Source organism: Lepus europaeus, chromosome 4, assembly GCF_033115175.1.
Source record: "Lepus europaeus isolate LE1 chromosome 4, mLepTim1.pri, whole genome shotgun sequence".
Lineage (NCBI taxonomy): Eukaryota > Metazoa > Chordata > Mammalia > Lagomorpha > Leporidae > Lepus > Lepus europaeus.
The window spans coordinates 22,507,276-22,529,775 of record NC_084830.1 but is presented as its reverse complement, the minus strand read 5'-3'; the positions used below and the strand labels follow the sequence as shown (position 1 = coordinate 22,529,775).

At 37.8% G+C, this 22,500-nt stretch overlaps 1 protein-coding gene across 4 annotated transcripts in view; it reads left to right on the top strand.

Moving 5' to 3' along the window:
- The window catches only part of COL14A1 (collagen type XIV alpha 1 chain), a 264,888-nt gene that overhangs the window by 76,846 nt on the left and 165,542 nt on the right, over positions 1–22,500 (top strand). For all 4 annotated transcript variants that reach the window (XM_062188053.1, XM_062188054.1, XM_062188052.1 and 1 more), the window contains exons 6-9: positions 9,555–9,710; positions 10,633–10,752; positions 12,263–12,427; positions 17,806–17,967. In XM_062188053.1, the coding sequence (XP_062044037.1) occupies positions 9,555–9,710; positions 10,633–10,752; positions 12,263–12,427; positions 17,806–17,967 (603 nt within the window). The remainder of the gene's footprint in view (positions 1–9,554; positions 9,711–10,632; positions 10,753–12,262; positions 12,428–17,805; positions 17,968–22,500) is intronic.

The following is a 22,500-nucleotide window of genomic DNA, read 5'->3' as shown; positions in this document are numbered from 1 at the left end:
TGTAATGCCCTGCTGTAGGTATCAGTTATCTGAGAAGAGGAATTCATTACCAACATAATTCAATCCAGTTCACATTGGTTGATATACCGTATGAGAAGGTATGTCGAAAAGTATGTGGAAAGTGAAATTAAAAGGGAATTTTGGTTTAGTTAAAAAAATTTGGAAATCTATGCAGACAGTGAGTCTTCAAAAAGTTCATGGAAAAATGCATATTATGAAAAAAACTATGCATGAATTTCAAATTATTTTGCACCAGAGTGAATTTACCTTTTCATTTAATTTTTCATGAACTGTTTGGATACTAAGAGGTAAGCAGGATGGAAAGGGCTAAAAAGATAAGAAGCAAAAGCCCTCATTCCTCAAATTGTTCCCCATGTAGTCGTGGAGATAGAAATGGAAACAAATGATTACATTCTAGTGTGATTAGCACAAGAAACCATGTGCAAATACAGAGGCAATACCGAGGGCGGGTAACGCGTCCCATCTGAGGACTATGGGAAAAGATTCACAGAGTTGCATAAGTGTAATCTGGGTTTTTGAGGAGGAATGGGAGTTTACCTGGCAGAAAATGTCTTCTGACAGTTCCTCTTTCTCCATATTCATTAAGTACGTTGGTGAATGCTTTTCAGTATGTTGTAAACATTTCTGTATAAGCCATAATTAGACCTTTAATTTGAATACCATTTGAACAAAAGGAATAATATGATTTAAAAAGAAGACTATCAATTTGGTAATGTCATATCATTCTCATTAAAGTAGAATACCTCTCCTCACATGCACAGATATCATTTCTATGATTGTCTTTTTGCAGTTGGAACTTAGGTTGTTTTATGACAGTATTTCTTCTCACTGAGAATGTAAGCTGTCTGAAGCTGGGAACTTTATTCTGTTTTTGGTAGTGCCTGGTGTATAGTAAGCACTAAATATATATATTCTTACTACATTTGGTTCATCCAAGGAATTAGTTGCATAATGTCAAATTCATGAATAGGGGTTTATATTTTTTCATGATGTCAGTAACACAATAAAATTGTTATGAAGTTGTTGGTAAAGGGCTGCTTTTTGCATGGGCTGCCTCAGTACAAATGCACACATTGAGAGGAAACAGTTTCCTGTGAATAAAAGCACATGTGTGCAAACAGCACATATCAGCTGTGGACACATCAAGGGCAAGCCTGATGGAGATGCCACCTTGCATTAGAGGCTTCTTTCTCCTGCCTTCTAAATTGTACAGTGCCTCTCTGGAATCAATATGGCCTTATGGTTAAGAGCCTAGTCTATGGGGACATGCTCGCATTACCTGGGCTCAAGTCCCAGCTTTGCCAATCTTAGCTGTGTGACATCCTGGGCAAATCACACAGCCCTTTTATGTCAGCCACTCTGCTGCCATCAAAACTGATTATAACACTGCCTGTTTCATAGGTAAGTGTGGGGGCATACATTGAGTACAGTGATATTCATAACTTTCAGATATGCAATGTTAAGAAATTGTTAGTTCTCCTGGGCCACTTCCTCATGCAGTTCAGAAGGTGTAGGAAAGAATGAGAATTGTTCCTCCTGAAATTGTGTAATTGCTCCTCCTGTTTCTGTCTGTGATGCCAGAATATTATTACCTTTGTAATCTAGTCCATATAATGCAAGCTTCCTTTGGATTGCATTCATTTGCTCTTAGGTATTTATTACCTGTATATTCAGAGCTACATTTTAGATAAAACCCATGTTAAGCCAAGAATAGAATTAAAATACATTAAATAATAGAATTAAATAGAATTAATTTTAATGGAATTAAAATACAAGAATAGAATTAAAATAATGTCATTTTCTGGGACCAGCCCTATGAGATAGTGTCCTCCACCTGTGGTGCCGACATCTGATATGAGTGCAGGTTCATGTCCCGGCTACTCCTCTTCTGATCCAGATCTCTGCTTATGGTCTGGGAAGGCAGTGGAAGATGGCCTGAGTGCTTGGGCCTCTACTTGGGCCCCTTCTAGGGAGACCTAGAAGAAGTTCCTGGCTCCTGGCTTTGGATTAGGCCAGTTCTGGCCATTTGGGGCAGTGAACCAATGCATGGAAAACCTTTCTTTTTGCTGTAACTCTGTCTCTCAAATAAATAAATACGTAAATAAATTAAATAAATAATCTTTTTTTAAAATGATGTCACTTTCTGTACCTCTTTGCTTTATTTCTTATTCAGTGTGTGCAAAGATTTATTCACTAGAATGTTGATTAAAGCCGTGTTTACATCACTAACATCATCTAAAATATCCTAACTGTCCAACATTTTCCCATACTTTTTTAAATACAAAATTGAAGACCAAAAGGATTTGTTTAAAAAGCTTAATTATTGAAAATTAAGAAAATTATGGAAAATAAGAGCTTGTATTCTTATCCTCTTTAATGGAGATTTAAATTATACTTGAATGATGGGTTTTATACAGCATCCACCTGGATTTTCAGGTGTGTCTGGCTTAATTTTCTACCAGTTAATTCTTTAACACATATTGAAGCACTCAGTTTTTTTTTTTTTTCCTTCTGATTAGTGTCTCTTAAGAACAGTGAAATGGATAAGGTTGTTTGCCACTGGAAGGTGCACTCGTCTTCAGTTTCAAATCAGGGCTGATTTTAGTAAAACAATGATATGAATGTGTCTCTTAGAAGCTTTACTGTAGCAGCTGGGATCCTGTTTCAGCTATGTAGTTACTGAACACAGCAACGTTAAAACAACTTCTTTGTCCAAATGTTTGGACATCCATGTGCCTCTGGCACTGGCAATTCTGTTGACAGGACCAACGTTGCACTTACAAAGTTCTGCCTGCAATAAACCTTCTTGAAGCTGGACACACTGAATTTGTACCAGTTAATCTGGAAAATGGCCACTAGAACTCATTGTGTTTTGGTGTATCTTAGAATTAAAAACCAGGACTTCTGGGAAAATTTTTTTTTCACAGTTCCCAAGTAAGTGTGCACCCATCTTGAAGAAATGTCATACTCTGTAATGCAAAACCAGAACAATATTTGACTTCTAAGATCCTTGAAAGGAGCATCTTTGTGAGTCTTAATTTCAAATGAAATGTGCTGAATTGTAGCTTGTTTTAAGGTTTTTGGTGTTTGCTTGTATGACAAAAATGCTATGGTTATTTTCTTAGAACTGTACCAATGAAATACATGAAATCTGTTCTATTTATATTAATAAAAAAAGACATGAAAATATTTTTTCTAGATAATATCTTCCATACACTAGATAGGATTATTTCTTCTTTTAATTAGTTATTTTCAATGGCATAATAAGTACCAAAACTTTTATCCCTCTCCAAATTCAAAAGATGCCACTGCCACGCAAGCTCTTTGGTTTCCCATCTAAAACAATCACCACCTTGATTACTCTTACTTACTGCCTTGAATTTCCTTTATATATTGACCTGTGGTAACTATATGCATTTGTAAAAAGTACATTTTTTATATTAACTATTTTTACTCTTTTTAAAAAATAATGACTTAAGACATAAAACAACAAAAATTTAGGAGAACACAAGCTCTTTACTCTTTAAAAAAAATGCTAAGTGTAACCTTTTGGGGCAATTTTTTCACCAAATCTTCCTACCCATCAGACAGCAATATGGTGTTAAGATTCATTCAAATTCTTGTATTTCAATATGTTACATGTCTTTGCTGTTATATAATATATGGGTTCACCTGCTTACAGATAGGTGTTTAAACTTTTTATAGCTTTTGGCTGTCCTAAACAAGCACTAGCATTAAAATTCTTTGGGGCCAATGCTGTGGCTGTGGTGTGGCAGGTAAAGCCACCATCTGCAGTGCCAGCATCCCATATGGGTACTGGTTTGACTCCCAGCTGCTCCACTTCCAATCCAGCTCCCTGCTACTGTGCCTGGGAAAGCAGTGGAAGATGACCCAAGTGCTTGGGCCCTTGCACCCATGTGGGAGACCTGGAAGAAGCTCTAGGTTTATGTTTTCAGATTGGCCCAGGTCCAGACATTGTAGCCGACTGGGGAGTGAACCAGTGGATGGAAGACCTCTCTCTTTCTCTGCTACTGCTTCTCTGTAACTCTACCTTTCAAATAAATAAATAATCTTTTAAAAAAAATCTTTATCTCCTGTTGTATGCATGCATGCAAAAAATTCCCTTGTTATAGACTTAACAGTGGAATTGTTGGGTAGCAAGGTAGGCTAATATTCAACTTTAATACAAAATGCCAAAAAGATACTCCAAAGAATTTACAACAATTTACATTTCAACAGCAGGGTAGGAGACATCCTGAAAGTCTGTTGTACTGTGCTTGGTATTATTAGACTTTCTACTTTTTATCGTTTATGCTTTTTGGTTGAATTTTAATTGAGGTAATTGTAGATACCATGAAGCTATAAGATATAATAAATTTCCTGAATACTTTTTACTCAGTTTCCCCTCTATACTTCTTTTTTACAAAAGTAGTTCAGTATCAGTCCAGCATGTTGATTCTGATATAGTTTACTGACTTATTCAGATGACTACACTTTTACTTGCATTTCTTTGTGTATCTGTGTGTATGTGGGTGGGGGCATGCATGTGAGTATGTGTAAATCTCATTCTTTACAATTTGATCACATGTTTATGTTTGTGTATTCAGTCAGAGACGCTGTTTTCTCCTTTTGTAATCACACTTGCCTGCTTTCTGCTTGCCCATCTCCTGTCTCTATCCCTTGACAGCCATGATTCTGGCCTCTATTTCTAAACATTTTCTTTATTTTTTAAAAAAATTATTTAAAATTATATTTATTTGAAAGACAAAGTTACAGGAAGAGGGAGGGAGGGAGAAGGAGAGGGAGAGGGAGAGGGAGAGGGAGAGGGAGGGAAGGAGAGGTCCTCCATCTGCTGGTTCACTTCCCAAATGGCCGCAATGGCTGGAGCTGAGCCGATCAGAAGCCAGAGCCAAGAGCTTCTTCTGGGCCTCCCATGTGGGTTCAGGGGCCCAAGGACTTGGGCCATCCTTCTCTGTTCTCCCAGTCACATTAGCGGGAGCTGGATCAGAAGTGAAGCAGCTGGGACTTGAACTTGTGCCCATATGGGATGCTGGCACTGCAGGCCGGGGCTTTACCATGCTGTGCCACAGTGCCAGCCCCTAAAATGTTGTCACTTCAAAGATGTTATGTAAATGTAATCACACAACATGTAACCTTTTGCATTTAGTTTTTTTCCACTAAGGAAATTCCCTGGAGAGCCGTCTAAGTTACTGCATATATCAATATTTTATTCCTTTTAACTGCTGAGTAATATTCCTTACTGTGAATGTTTGTTGAAGGCCACTTGGACTGATTTTAGTATTTGACTCATGAATAAAGCTGCAATGAACATTCATGTATAGTTGTGTGTCTGGACATAAATTTTCATTTTTGTCATCAATGCCCAAAATGGCAATTATTGAATCATATCATGTTTGTATGTTTAGTATCTAAGAAACTGGAAAACTTTTCCAGAGTGTTTGTACTACTTTATCTCTAGACTAGCATGAACCAATTTCTACATACATTTACCAATTCTTATTGTAGTTATTGATAGCAATATAGTACTGTCTCCTTGTGAGTTTAATTTGCATTTCCATTATAGCTCTTGATGTTGGTATCTTTTTATGTACTTAATCCACCACTGTCTATCTTCTTTGGAGAAAGGCCTGTTTATATGTTTTGCTCATTTTCTTATTTGATGTTTGTCATTACTAGAAAGTTCTTTATGTACTGTTTATACGAATGCTGTGTTGGAGGTGTAACTGGCAAATATTTGTACCTGTCCATTGCTTATCTTTTTATCTTCTTCATATGAGGTTCTGCAGAGCAAAAATATTTTATGAGATCCAATTTATCAACTTTTCCTTTTATGTGTTTAACTTTTGATGACAACTCTCTTTGCACTACCCTAAGTTTCACAGATTTTCTGCTTGTGCTTTCTTAAATTTTTGTTGTTTTACATCTTAAATTAGAAGTCATTATCCATTTTTAATTGATTCTTGTATATGACGCTTAGGTCAAGGCTGATTTTTATTGTTCATGAATGTCCAATTTTCCCAGCATCCTCTGTTGCAATGCTTTTGTACATTTGTCTGCAATCAGTTGAGCATACTGTGTTTACTTTTGCAGTTTGTTCTTTTCCGTTGATGTATATATGTCTATCCCTCAATAATACCACATTTTACTGACTACTGAAGCTATTTAGTAGTCTTTTTTTTTAAAAAAAAATTTACTTATTTGAAAGGGGAAGTTGCAGAGGCAGAGAGGGAGAGAGAAAGAGAGAGTGGTCTTCCATCCGCTGGTTCACTCCTCAATGGCCACAAAAGCCAGAGCTGGGCAATCCAAAGCCAGGAGCCTGGAGCTTCTTCCAGGTCTCTCATTTGGGTACAAGGGCCCAAGGAATTGGGCTGTCTTCTGCTTTCTCAGGCTGTAACAGAGAACTGAATGGGAAGTGGAGCAGCCAGGACTCGAACTGGTACCCATATGGGATGTCTGCACTGCAGGTGGCAGCTTTACCCACTATGCCACAGTGCCAGTCGCTGGTAGTCTTAAGATTGGGTAAAATGATTCATGATACTTTAGTCTTTATCATGATGATTTCAATTGTCTTAGATTTTGTATTGTTCACTTATATATTTTATAGTTTGTATTTTCCACTTATATTTCACTTATATTCACTTATTATTTTATTTAGATAAAATAATAAACATAGGTCAATATGGTAATAATTGACATCTTTACTATGTTGAGTACTACAACCCATGAATACAGCACATTTCTCTTTTTTTTTAAAAGATTTATTTTATTTGAAAGTCAGAATCAGAGTTACACAGAGAGAGAAGGAGAGGCAGAGAGAGAGATAGAGAGAGGTCTTTTATCGCTGGTTCACTCCCCAAATGGCCGCAATGGTTCGAGCTGTTCCGATCCAAAGCTAGGAGCAAGGAGCCAGGAAATTCTTCCAGGTCTTCCACGTGGAAGCAGGGACCCAAGGGCTTCTACTGTTTTCCCAGGCCATAGCGGAGAGCTGGATCTGAAGTGGAGCAGCCGGGTCTTGAACCGGCGGCCATATGGAATGCCAGCACTGCAGGTGGCGACTTTATCCGCTACACCACAGTGCCAGCCCCATTTCTCCACTTTTTAAAATTCTTTTTTTTTTTATCCATTCTGTAATTTTTAGGACCAAGAACTTGTTTTAGTAAGTATATACTTAAGTATTTCATCATCTTCAGAGCAGTTGTAAATAGCATTGTTTATTAATTGTAGCCAGTTGAATGAGTACAAATTCTATCTCTTGTAATTTTGCTTTTTTCTGCAGTCATTAATTTAAATGTGTGTTCATTCATTTATTAATGATATGTTTTGCTTATTTCCTAAAGGGTCTGCTCATGGTTTTTTATATATTCTTAATGCTAATTCTTCTTTTTAAAATACTATGCATATTTTCTTCCAGTTGTTACTTTTTTATTTGTCTTTAAATTATTTTTAATGAATAGATTTTTAAATTTTAGTATTTTCAATCCTTTCAATCAATTATGTTTTATTTAGTTGTTAGAATTTGTATCCCCAAAGAATTTCTTTTGAATGAACAAAATTTTTTGTTAGAAATCAATTGTTTAAAAAAATACTAGTTTCAGGCCCGGTGCTGTGGTGCAGTGGGTTAATGCTCTGGCCTGAAGCACCAGCAGACCCGGCTGCTCACTTCCAACCCAGCTCTCTGCTATGACCTGGGAAAGCAGTGGAAGAGGTCCAACTCCTTGGGTCCTTGCACCCGCATGGGAGACCTGGAAGAAGCTCCTGGCTCCTGGGTTTAGATAGGTGCAGCTCCAGCAGTTTCAAATAAACTTTCAAATAAAAACAAATACAAATCTTTTAAAAAATGTAAAAAAAAAATACTAGCTTCCTTATTCCTTTTCTAAATAAACATTAAGAAGCATTCCTTTTCTAAGATACCTTCTATGTTCTCAAATAATTAAAAAATGAAATAATATTCTTAGTAGTTTTGGAAGACATAAAAAAACTAATCTCCATTTCAGAGTAAGTTTTCTCCATGAAAACCAGGAGAATGGGTTCTTGAAGCTTAATCAGACTTGAATTTTTCTTGGTCACATCCAAAAAACAACATAATTTCTATTCAATGTCTCCTTGCAGTATTCTGTTATGGATTTTTCTGCAGTATGTTACAGTAGGGCTGATTGAAGGAGGAGGGTTTGGTGCCCAAAATGCAATGTATAGACTTTGAGTTGTACTGTTCATAATGAAGATGGTGCTATTTCATTGGCAAATGCATTTTTCCTCATCTGGTAAAAGGATCTAGGCATTTCCCCACAAATTTTTGTCTGGGAAAAAAAGCAAATATCCTTTAAGCAAAGTAAGGTAGGTAGAAAGGCATATTATATTAAACTGCCTAAGTAAACCATGGTATTTCAATTTTTTAAAAAATTTTGTTTTCCTTACATAAATTATGCTTAAAATATTTTGTGTTGTGATATTAATGTTAAAAAACAGATTAGGGATTTTCTGGACCTGCCAGAAGTTAAACTATACATGTAAGAAACATGCATATGCACATGGCAATATTCAGTCCTAACATGAAAATGCAGTGAAATTCAGCAGCCCTTTGGAAGCACAGGTTTAAATATGAAGCAGTGCAACTAAAGACATGGAAAATACCAAGACACTTTCAAGGATTCCTAAACTTCTCTAAGAATATTTCAGTATTCACACAGCCTCCCTCTTTGATGTAAGGACTTAGCCACTTCCCCTCAGCACTTCCCCAGCATCACTGCAGGTGGCTCAGGCCCTCTCTCAATGGTAAAGCTTATTTTACACAACTCCAGCCGCTGGGACCATTCTCTGGATTCTCATCCTGAGTCCTAATTAAACCACTTAAAAATCAGTTATTGAAATGTTCATTAGGGACATACATCTTATTGTCACAAGGATACAACATGCAAGCAATTTGTGAATTTATGGAAACTCTTGAGCCTTTTTTTCTATTTTCTTCTTCCAAAAATATCTTCTGCTTCAACTTGGGTCTGTGTGGCTTTGTTAGATTAAATGCACGGCGCTGATTTGTTCTGGCATTTGAGAAGTCCGTGTTTCTCTCCCCTTATCACTTCCTGTAGCGTAGACTTATCACAATAGGACAGCCGCATTTCTGCTTCCTGGACATCTGCCCATCTCGGCTGACTGGCCCGCATCAGCTTTGCTGAGACCTTTCCTGGAAAGAATCTGCAGGCTAGGGCCCAACGCAGAGGATTTTGCATGGACACTGCTTTCTAAAACACACAGAAGGCTGAGTTGCCAGGATGGCGTGAACCTGCCAGTGTTTTTGCTAACTGTTTCCAGAGCACCAACTCTGCTGCCAGTTGTTAATACAATTTTTTTCCTAGTGAAAATGCATTTAAGGGAAGAGTTATAAAAAGATAGCTGTATTAATGGGAACTTTATTGTATTCTTAGCACTAAGTTTTCTGAAAGATATTAAAATAGACTCACTCCTTTAAAGTTTCCAACAGTAACACACGGGCTTTTGTGGTTTGTGCCTTGCAGAAGTGAAATTTGTCTGTGAGACTCCAGCCATTGCTGACATTGTAATCCTGGTTGATGGTTCATGGAGTATTGGAAGATTCAACTTCAGACTGGTCCGGCTTTTCTTGGAAAACCTGGTTACAGCATTCAATGTGGGCTCAGAGAAGACACGAGTCGGTACGTCCTCTAGTATTAGCAGCAGCGATCAGCTGTCCATGTAGAACTGCCACAAAGCTTTTGAAGATTTTTAAAAACTTTACAAAGTGACTTTCAGAATTATTGATAAATTTTACTAATGTTCCCTGAAGCAGAATTCTGGATAATAAATAATTATTACTATTGGTTTTTGCTGGGGCGTTGTCATCCAATTAGTTATCAGAAACACTTTAACTTTGTGAAAAAATAAAAATATTCTTTGTTAAAAATATAAAACAATGTTTAATGTTGTAGCTGGCTTAAGAAGTTGTCACAGAGCCGTTTTCTTTTTATTTAAAAGAAACAGCTGGATCCAGGAAAATGTTGAACTACGGAAATTGAAAATTGGAAATAGTTTTATAGTGCAAGATACTCTTTGCCAAATTAACCCAAGCCAAGATAAAAAAGCAAAGAAGTTTTAAATCTTTGAGCAATATTATAAAAATAATATTTTTTATTATATAATGTTTTACAGTTTAGCTTTTAAATAGCCGTTGAGGAAAATAATTCCCTTGAGAAGAAAACAACAGCAAATATATCTCAGCTTTTCACCTATACACATAATCAGGATATTTTTAATGCCAGTGGCCTAATTGGGTAGTCACTTCTAAATTGTTGGAAAATCCAAACAGGATTAAAAAGTTTCATGGAAAATGCACATTATCTTTTAATTCCCTTTTCCACAAAATTTTTGAAACCTCCCCTCACCCTCAGATATACACAACCTGATTCCTTTAATTGAGGTCAGGAAGTCTTTTTGAAAGTCAATGGTTAGGCAATAAATAAATAAGGAAGGAAGGAAGGAAGTATTGGGCCCCCTTAATCATTCCTGTTTCTTGACTGTTCCTCTAGGTCTTTGGGTAACCCATTATTTCTGGTGGGATTTCTCATTTATCTTTTCCAGGTCTTGCACAGTACAGCGGGGACCCTCGAATAGAATGGCACTTGAATGCCTTTAGCACAAAAGATGAAGTAATTGAAGCTGTTCGAAACCTTCCTTATAAGGGAGGAAACACACTCACAGGTATGTTTTGTGTAGTGCACGTTCTTAGCAACAATAGCTGGATGCCTCTTTTCTCCCCTTTTTAAAGAGGGTGCCTATTAATTTGTAACCAAACTACCACATGAAATTCTTAGAGGGCTTTTCCCAACCTCAGCATTAAGAGTTCAAACCCTAGGCATCTAATTTCTTTTGCTGTATGAATCTAATGTCCCAGGAAGGACTTGGTTGGGCTAGAAGACAATGAAGTAACCCATGAGGCCAATAGCCTTCAGACGCTGTCTAAACTTGACTAGTTTGTGTGCCTTCCTCTCTTTTCCCTTCTTTTCATTTCCAGCCATTCAGTCATTGAAATGAAAACAAAATTCTGTTTTATTTTCATAGAGAATATTTTCTTTGCCCTTATTCTGTAATCAGTAGTTATCATGAAAATATTTGTGGATATTTGGCTCACCACTCCTTTTGATGAATGACTAAGCTAAGAATATTGACATTATAATTACCCAAGGCACAGCCATAGGGGTTTGTGCAGATTTTAACCTCCACACAAGCTCTTATTGCCTTCTACAGGCACAATGAATGTCTTAGCACAAACAATATAGATGCTGTGATTGACTTCCAAGTGAACCACTGAGATCTTAGTAATTGCTTTGCCATGTTGGTTTATAATTTAATGAAGCTTTGTGAATTAAAAGTTATTAAATATAAATCCTATAACAATATTGCAACACTTCTTATAGTTTTAGGGTGGAAAGTGTCACACTCCAAGGGCAGGAGTATGATCATGGTTTTATATCTTCTGCTGGTAGGAGAAAGAGAGAAAGAGAGCAAGCAAGCCAGGGAGTGTTTTGGGGACAATCTCTCCTTGGGGTGGGGAGGTATTCTTGCTTTATCCTAAAGATTTAGATTTTCTATTTTTTTTTTTTTGACAGGCAGAGTGGACAGTGAGAGAGAGAGACAGAGAGAAAGGTCTTCCTTTGCCTTTGGTTCACCCTCCAGTGGCCGCCGCGGTAGGCGCGCTGCGGCCGGCGCACCGCGCTGATCTGATGGCAGGAGCCAGGTGCTTCTCCTGGTCTCCCATGGGGTGCAGGACCCAAGCACTTGGGCCATCCTCCACTGCACTCCCTGGCCACAGCAGAGAGCTGGCCTGGAAGAGGGGCAACCGGGACAGAATCCGGTGCCCTGACCGGGACTAGAACCTGGTGTGCCGGCGCCGCAAGGCGGAGGATTAGCCTAGTGAGCTGCGGCGCCGGCCTAGATTTTCTTTTTTACAAAGTCTGTTAGCATCTGTTGGACATGAATCCAATGTTAATCATGAATGTTAGTTTCTGAAATAATGCATTGATTAATTTTATCTGGTGGATTTTAGTTTTTCATCAGATATATCAAAGACAAGGTCATTACAGAAATGAAGGTTCACACCTAGTAAAAACTTTCAGATCAATAAGTTACCCATCTCATAGTTTAATTTTACATAGAAGGCTTTTTATTAGAGATGGTTGGTTAATGTTTATTTTTCCCTGTTTTCTCCTAGGTCTTGCTTTGAACTACATTTTTGAAAACAGCTTCAAACCAGAAGCAGGATCAAGGAGTGGAGTACCCAAAATTGGAATTTTAATCACAGATGGAAAATCCCAAGATGATATTATTCCGCCATCCAGAAACCTTCGTGAATCTGGAGTAGAGTTGTTTGCCATAGGTATGTGTTCTTATGTGTTCTTTTTTTTTTTTTTTTTTTTTTTTTTTTAGATTTATTTGAAAGGCAGAGTTACAGAAAGGTGGGGGGGGGGTGGGAGAGAGAGAGAGAGTGTGTGTGTTCTATCTGCTGGGTCACTCCCCAAATGGCTGCAGCAGGCGGAGCTGTGCTGATCCGAAGTCAGGAGCCTGGAGCTTCTTCCAGGTCTCCCACATGTGTGCAGTAGCCCAAACATTTGGGGCCATCTTCTACACTTTCCCAGGCCATAGCAGAGAGCTGGATTGGAAATAGAGCAGCAGGGACTCAAATCAGTGCCCATATGGGATGCTGGCACTGCAGACAGCGGCTTTGCCCGCTATGCCACAGCTCTGGCCCTGGTATGTGTTCTTTATGGCCCTATTTCAACTATGGCCAGAGACACACAGCTGCTTAAAACAATATGCAACACAAAGTGCACTTTAATGAATAGTTAGGAGAACTGAGCACTTGCTAGATCCCAACTCCCTAGCCAGTTACAGGAATAATGCCAACTGTTGTGTGTCCCATAAAATCAGGATTTCTAGTTGAGATATCATATATATAACATGTTGTGAAAAGCATAAGTGTCATGCAAAGGTCAGGTGCATAATTACCATTTAATTAGTGGTGACTTTTTTCTTTAGGGTCTCTTTGTAGCTACATCTTTTCTTGTTGTATAGGTATAAACCAACTTAACATTTTTAAGGAATTAGGTACCTGTACTTATTTAAAGAAAGTACAAAGTTCTACATATATAGTATTATTTACTTGATACTAACCCTTTATAAGATGTACGTCTTGTGGAAAAATTTATACAAGTAGGCATTTGACATACATTCAGAATACAAAATATTTACACGATGCAATTTCTCTCTTAATTAAAGTTTTACATTTTGTTAAGCAATAGGAAAATCTCCTGTTTGGTAGAGATACACAAGATTTCAGAAAAAAAAAAGTGAGTCCCAAGCAACTCTAAAATATAAATTGAGATGCCACAGCAAATTCATTAACAGAGATCCAACACTAATTGGTTATTTTGAGTGATCCATTTTTCATTGTTTTGCATACTTAACTATTTTTACTATCAATATTAAGATCAATTGTATGCATTTACATCTGTATTTATCAATGATAGTGTGTAGTCTTGTCTTTGTGAACTGCCTATGAGATGTTTCTTAATCAGAAGAGTATGCTGTCCATGTTGGCATTGCATACCAGATAGGAGGGACATGCCAGTAGAAAAAGTACAGATTCCAGGGTCCTGGTGTAGGCCTACTAAATTGAAATATCTGGGGCAAAGGCCCTGGGAATGTGGGCTTTCCATATGTGTATTTCTAAAACATTCTTCAGAGTTGAAATGAGAGCTGCTGGTGAACTCATTGGACTATCTCGACTATGTGCATTGGTAAGATTCTCTCCCTTAGAGAAAGACCCTAACTGTTCTCCTTTGTATGTGTTTTATTTAGTCAGAGTGTGTTTCTGATCTATTAGTTTTTCAGAACTTATTTCCTACGCACTTTAGCCTAGTACTCAGAACAGTTGCAGAAGTGATGGAAGTTGTATTCTTCCTTCTCATTAGCCCCACAGCTTCTCTGAGTGGTTCTTGCCAGTTACCTGCCCTGGTGTGTGACACTTAACAGGTGTCCAGTGAGTAGCTGTTGAATAATTTAATAGCCTAAAGAATTTATAAAATAGCAGTATTACCATTAATGTTAAAAATTACGATGTTTATAAATGACACATGTAGAGAGAAGTGTATTACTACTATTCAAGTATATTATCCTATGGTAATCTGTGTATCACTGAAACATTTTCCACACACAGAAGAAAGAGCAAAGAAGTCCAGGGGAACAATTAAAGATATTTTATGTTCAGACTTTGTTTTGGTAAATTATCACCTTGTTAATTTGTGTGCATGTGTATGTGTGGGGAAGATGGATGTTGTATCTCAGTGGTGTGCAGGAGCTGGCTTATAACATATTGCAAGAGCCAGTTTTGCACATTTCTTCCAACATCTGCATCCTTGACCTCACATTGGTAGTTTTAAATAAGTCGAGTGGGGTGTTTATACTACAAAAAAATAATGGCAAACACTACAAATCAGAGCAGAAAGCTAAATATTTACCACGTTTACCAGCAGGCCCCTGGGACCTAACTGTGCAATAAACTAAATGACTTCAACCATATGGTCACTTCACTGTTGAAGATAACCGTGACCTCGGTCTGAGGAACTGATTCAAATTTGCTTAGCTTCAACATTTCTTACCTGTGCTTTAACAGTACATCTTTCAGAGCGACCAATGCGAGAGAAAAAATTCTCTGACGCATTCCTGGATTTGTTACTGAAAATGTGGTTTACAGAAGGCGTCATCCAAGTATTTGCTTATTTATTTACTGTATGCCAGGCATTGTGTCCGATACTGGAACACAAAGATGAGCAAAGCAAAATGCTTACCAAACAGATTCCTTCAAAGTCATGCTGCTCGTTTACTCTGTTTCCAAGCAGTTGCAACAAACTATTTTATTTGGAAAGAAGGAGCAAGAGATAGAGTAAGAAAAGGGGGGGGGGGCAGGGAGAGAGAGAGAGAGGGAGGGAGGGAGAGAGAGAGAGAGGGAGGGAGGGAGACAGGGAGATAGATTTGGGACTATGAATGCCATGAAAAAACATAGACACAAAGATCATTGCTTAGGTATGCTCTCAGTGTTCCATTGATTCAGATATACCTTTCAGATGCTATTGTAGAAGTCCTTCAGGCAAGAAACATCAGATTTTATTATTTTTGTATTCCTTTGTTCATAAAGGAAATCTCTAGAAACTTGAAGTGATTGGGGGGATTAACTTGTATGTTTACCCTCCATTTTCTGCCCCTTTTAATAAAGAATGGATTTAAACAAAACTTTAAGTGAATTCATTCAGAAATGATTTGGACTTTCTCTGGAAGTCACCTGAAAATCGTCAGCATTTATTATCTTACAACATCCTGAAGCAAATAGTTTAGAGACAAGTAATCCTTTGTTACTCCATAAGTTGAGGTTGGAAGGTAAATTAACTGGTGTAGTCAGGCATCTAAGAAGAAATCCATGTGCCCCAGGCAATCTCTCTTCCTTGCTTTTGTAGTACCTCCTTTTAATACCCTCAGATGATTGAAATGACAGGATTTAAAAAAAAATCCTCCTTGTTTGCTGAAGCCTGGAGAAGGGAAGTCTACTTAACATTGTGCCTTCCTTTTTTTCCCTCTCTCTTATTTCATTGGTAAATGTTGACACATTTTAAATCTTGTGAGAGGCAGCATGATATGGGGGAACAGCAGCTCTGCACTTAGTAACTGTGCATCCTTGAGCAAATTAGTTAACCTCTCTGAATGTTTACTCTTTTGTAAAGTGGCAGAAACAGTAGTGTCAAACTCATGGGATTGGCTATGCGGAGTAAATGTGTTAATATAAGTAAAGCACTTAGTACAGTGCTTGGAGAGTAATAAGCATACCAACTGTTAGCATCCATAGTTTGCTGTTCACTCTGCTCTCTGCTGTATTCCAAACACCCAGCACTATACTTGATCTTCATAGTAATGGAATTCAATACCATGAAAGGACCAGAACTTTCCTATATGCTATATGCTTGACAAAATTGTGGTGCTTATTAGACAAAAACTATATTGAGATGTGTTAAAACTTTTTTTCCCATAAACTTCCTCTTTGGTTTAATGGTATAATAATTTATATTATATTGTTCTTGAAGTTCCTCTCAATGTAAGTAAACTGATTTGATTGAAATTTAAAGCTATCTTTGATTATTTGGAATGCTGGATTAGTTATGATTGCTTGTATAATGTTCACACAGTCAAGTTAATCTCATCAACTCATTTTCCTATTAAGATGTGCAACGAAAAATTAATATTTAATCATTTAAATTTATTCTGAAGCCAACTTATATTTTTCTTAATTAATTTATTTATTTGAAAGGCAGAGTTACAGTGAGGGCTGGAGAGGAGAGGCAGAGAGAGAGGTCCTCCATCTTCAAATGGCCACAGTGGCCAGAACTGGGCTGGTCAAAGCCAGGAGCCAGGAGCTTCTTCCAGGTCTCCCATATGGGCGCAGGGGCCCAAACACCTGGGCTGTCCTCTGCTGCTTTCCCAGCAAGGAGCTGGATGAGAAGTGGAGCAGCCAGACTTGAACCAGCACCCATATGGGACCCACTGTAGGCAGAGGCTTAATCTTCTATGCCACAGTGCCAGCCCCTGAAGGCAACTTTTAAAAAGCAGTCTGGGGCTAACATTTGGCAAGTGCTTAAGACACTGGTAGAACTCCCCCATCCCATATCAGTGTTTGGATTTTGGGTCTCAGTTCTGATTCTGATTACAGCTTCCTGTCAATGTTCATTCTGGGAGGCAGCAGTTAATGGCTCAAGAACCTGGGTCCCTGCCACCCACATGAAAGATCTGGATTTTGAATGTGGCCTGACCCAGCCCCAGCTGTTGTCGGAAGTTGAGGAATAAATCAATGGAGGGAAGACCTCTATCTCTGTCTCTCAGCCTTTAAAGTATATAAAAATAAAAATTCAAACAACCTTTCCCCAAACAATCTGATTTGAAATGTGGCTCTTCCAAATAGCAAATCCAAGAATGACAAGTCTCTCAATGGGAGAGAGAGCAGCCTCTAAGATGGGAGCTCCAAGTGGCCATTGATCCAAACATAGGCATACGATATCTTTTGTTTTGTCCTTGATATGTGTTCTTTTAGTTTTTTAAGATTTATTTATTTGAAAGGCAAAGTTACAGAGAGGCAGAGGCAGAGAGGGAGAGAGGGAGGGAGAGAGGGAGGGAGAGAGAGAGAGTCTTTGATCCACTGGTTCACTCCCCAGATGGCTCCAATGGCTAGAGCTGTGCTGATCCGAAGCCAAGAGCTTCTTCCGGGTCTCCCACGTAGGTGCAGGGGTCCAAGGATATGGGCCATCTTCTGCTTTCTCAGGCCATAGCAGAGAGCTGGATTGGAAGTGAAGTTGGTTCATGAACCAGTGCCCATATGGGATGCCAGCACCGCAGGTGGCAGCTTTTACCCACTATACCACAGCGCCATCCTGATACATGTTCTTGATGTTCTCTTTTATTATTTATTTTTTCTATTTGCATAATCTGTTAGTGCTATTATTTTGTTACATAATAAATACAAGACTTAGCTATATTTTTCATTTCATTAATTTATTTCATATGTGTTTATAAAATAAATTTGCATTATTTATATTTTTAAAAAAGCCACACCAGAGCTTTGTTTGCAGTGGAGTCTGGGTCAGGTCAGGCTCACTGCAGTTGCTCTTCCCAGTGGGATGCGAATGTCACTGTCCTTCCTATCGTCCTCAATGCCAGGGGTAAAAAACGCTGATGTGAATGAACTGCAAGAGATTGCCTCCGAACCAGACAGCACTCATGTGTACAACGTCGCAGAGTTCGACCTGATGCACACGGTGGTGGAGAGTCTGACGAGGACTGTCTGCTCCAGGGTGGAAGAACAGGACAGAGAAATCAAAGGTAAACAAGTGACAGAGAGCAGCCTGGGCAGCCTGGGTCTATTGTGCTTTAGGAAAACTGTTGCTGTTGTTCACATTGGCTTTAAAGACTCCTTTTTCTCCTAAGAACTGAGTCATCAGGGAGGAAAAGGGAGTATATTGGCCGGCTTTGTGGATGAGAGACGGATTCTTTAATTACTCGATTTTTTTTCTGTAGTGTTTACATTTAGAGCATCATTTTAAAAATTCAAGCTCTTCATTTACAATATAATTACACATTCATATACAGCTGTAAGAAATGATATATGGAGAGATCATGTGCTCTTATTGGATTCCCCACATGGTAGCATCTTGCAAAACTATAGTACAATATTGTAAGCAGAACGTTGACTCTGCCAAGACACAGAACTTTTCCATCACAGCAAAGACAAGGCATCTTGCCTTTTTATAGCCACTCCCTTTGTTATTCCTCCCTCACTGTCTCCCTAAACCCTGGCAATCACTAATCTTCTCTCCATTTCTTAATTTGTCTCATTTCAAAAATATTATATAAATGGAATTATGTAACCTTTGGTGACTGGCTTTTTTCATGCAAGATAATTTCTAGAGATTAATCCAAAGTGTTGCATGTGGCATATTCCATGGTGTGGATGTCACACAGTTTGTTTAACCATTCACTTATTGGAGAGCATTTGAGTGCTTTAAAATTTAAGGCCATTACATATAAAATTGCTCTGAATATCCGTGTATAGGTTCTTATGTGAACATAAGTTCTTGTTTCTCTGGGATAATGCCCAAGAGTACAATGGTTGGATCATATCTGAGTCACATTTTTAACTTGGTTTTCATTAAGAAATTGCCAAATTATTTTCCAGAGTGACTGTAACATTGATAATGTTTCCATTGATAATGTTATGAGTAATTCAGTTTCGATGTGTTATCATTATCTGTTGTCATTCAAGTGCTTTTTTTTTTTATCCATTTTGATTGGCATGTAGTGATACAACACTGGGGTTTTTTTTTTTTTTGTATGATTTTTTAACACTGTGGTTTTAATTTTTATTTCACTCATGACTTATTGGATATCTTTTCACATGCTTCTTTTCCATGTGTATATCCACTTGGTGAAATGTCTGTTCATGTCTTTTCCCCATTACCTAGTTGGAGTTTTTTCTTTATTGTCAAGTATCAGGCATAATTGTGTGAGTTGGGTTCTCTATTCGATTCCAAAGGGCCAATGTATCATGCCCTCTTCTAATATCATATAATCTTGATTTGCTGTAGCTTGGTAGTAAGCCCTGAAATTGGGTAGATTTGAATTCACTCACCTGATTATTCTGTAAACAATCTGTTTTTGCTCTTCTACTTCCTTTGCCTTTCCATACATATTAGAATACCTTATTAGAATTTTAATAAGAATTGCAATAATACATTATAAAATACCAAGTTGGAGAGAATTGACATTTTTACTATGTTGATTTTTCCAATCCATGAACACAGTATATCTCTTTGTTTATTTAGATATCTATTTGATTTCTTTTATCTGAGCATTTTTTCATAGTTTTCAGAATACAATTTCTACACACATGTTGTTAATTCATACCTATTTTACTTTATTTGGAGTGACTTTGTATTGTATTTTTAACTTCAGTGTCCATATGTTCATTGCAGTAAAAGGAAATACAGCATCTTGTATGTTATGATCTTATCTTAATGCACTAGTAGTTAAAGAGTTTTCCTCTAGATTTTTGGGGATATTCTTTGTAGAAAATCATACCATTTGCAAATGGGATAGATTGATTCATCACTTTTTGATCTCCGTGCCTTGTACTTCCTCTTCTTGCTTATCACATGGGATAGAATGTCTAGAACCATATGGAATAAAACTGCTTAGAATGAATGTTGTTGCCTTATTCTCCATTATAGGGAAAATATTTCTGCTTTACAAGGAATGTATTTTATTGAATTTGTAGAACGTATGTGTGCAGAGCTCTTCATAATATTCTGTTACTATTCTTTTTATGAGTATGGATTTAATAATTATATATCTTTTTTCCTTATATATATTGGTAATTTATGTATTCTCCCTTATTTTTTCCCTTTTAAATTAGGACTTTGTTCCCCCATCCCTTCTTCTCTCTTCCTTCTGATCCTCCTCCTTTCTCCTTTCTTCATCATCTTTTCAAAGTTTCAGCTCTTAACTGTTTTTCTGTCTTGGATTTCATTCACTTCTACTATTTACATTTTTTTCCTTTTGCTAGTTTTGGGTTTATTTGGCTCTTGTTTTAATAGATTCTAGGTGATGACTTGGGTTATTGATTTGAGATATTTCCTCTTGACTAATATAAGTAATTACTGTCATAAATTTATTTTTCAGCAATGCTTTAGCAGTGTCCTACAACTTTTGACAGATTGTATTTTTATTTTCACTTAGTTCAAGTAATTTTTCATCTCCTCTCCTCTTTGACTCAATGATTTTTCAGACTATGTAGTGGTAAGTTAACTTGCAACTTCTTGGAAGTTTTCTGAGTCTGTTGAGTTTTGTTTTATGACCAAGATGTGGTTTGTTTTGATATGTGCTCTGTGATTGCTTGAAAAGGTGTTATAATTATGTGCTATTGTCATGATCTATTATGATCCTACTGACTAATGGTCTTATTGATATGTCCTTACTATTTTTTTGGCCTAGTTGTTTTATTTTATTTTATTTATTTTATTATTATTATTTTTAATTTTTTTGACAGGCAGAGTGGACAGTGAGAGAGAGAGAGAGACAGAGAGAAAGGTCCTCCCTTGCCGCTGGTTCACCCTCCAATGGCCACCGCGGTAGGCGCGCTGCGGCCAGCGCACCGCGCTGTTCCAATGGCAGGAGCCAGGTGCTTCTCCTGGTCTCCCATGGGGTGCAGGGCCCAAGCACTTGGGCCATCCTCCACTGCACTCCCTGGCCACAGCAGAGAGCTGGCCTGGAAGAGGGGCAACCGGGACAGGATCGGTGCCCCGACCGGGACTAGAACCCGGCGTGCCGGCGCCGCAAGGCGGAGGTATTTTATTTATTTATTTTTTTTTACCAATTATTGAGAGAATGATGGTCTCCAGTTACAATTTTGAATTTGTTTATTTCTTCTTTTATTTCTCTCAATGTTTAGTTCACATATTTGGCAGCTCTTTGGTGCATACACATTTAGGATGCTGTGTTTTCTTGGTAGATTAACCAGTTACCATTGCACTGCCTTCTCTGTCTCTGGTACTTGTCTTTGTTCTGAAGTCTAACTTTATCTGATATTAGTATGGCCACCCCTACTTTCTTTTGGTTAATATTACATAATATAACTCTATTTACTCTCAACTTATGTATCTCATTATATTTGAAGTTGACTTTAGGTTGACAGCATACTGATGGTTATGTCTATAAATCCAACATTTAATGTAATTATTGACATATTTGAGTGTACATTCAACGTTTTATTTGTTTTTCTTTTTTCCTGTTTGCTCTTTCTGGTTTCTAGTTCTTTGTTTACCTTTTTCTTTCTGCCTGCAGGTTGCTTAAATATTTTTTTAAGAATTCCATTGTGATTGGTTCACAGTGCTTTTGAGCGAACCTGTATGAATAGGTTTTTTTTAGTAATTGCTCTGGGTACTATAGTTTATACAGACAACTTATCACAGCCTTGCATGTTGACATTTTACCAGTTTGAGAGGTGAATAAACCTTACCTCTTGCCAGGCCCTTAACCACACCTGTGTCCCTTTACACATAATCATCCTTAACAGTTCTTCCTATATATTTAGAAACATCAGAAAATTTTATAGTTGCTGCTTTATCCTACAAATATAACTTAGAAGACTCCAAAGGTTAAAATGTATTGTGTTTTCCTCATTTTATGCTTTTTTCATTTTTTTCTTCCTTTCTGAGAGAGTAGAATCTTTTCTTTATATATCATTGTCCTTATCATTTTTTTTTAGAAATAGAATATTTTAAAATAGGTTTGTTGGTGCCAAATTCTTTTAATTTTCCTTTATCTGAGAATGTAGTGATTTCTTCCCCCGCTTCATTCTTTTTTTTTTTTTTTTTTTTGGCCAGGCAGAGATAGAGAGAGAGAGAGAGAGAGAGAGAGAGAGAGAGTTATAGACACTGAGAGAGAGACAGAAAGGTCTTCCTTCTGTTAGTTTACTCCACTAAAGGCCGCTATGGCTGGTGCACTGCACTGATCGGAAGCCAGGAGCTGGGTACTTCCTCCCGGTCTCCCATGTGGGTGCAGGGACCCAAGCACTTGGGCCATCCTCCACTGCCTTCCCGGGCCACAGCAGAGAGCTGGATTGGAAGAGGAGCAACCAGGACTAGTACCTGGCACCCCAACCGGGACTAGAACCTGGGGTGCTGGTGCTGCAGGCAGAGGATTAGCCAAGTGAGCCAGGACGCCATTGCCCCCACCCCCCTTCATTCTTGAAAGGTATTTTTGCTGGATATAGAATTCTGGTTTGACAAATGTTTTTTTAGCTTAAAAAGTGTTGTGCCACTGCCTTCAGTTCTCCATAGCTTCTGATGAGAAACATGC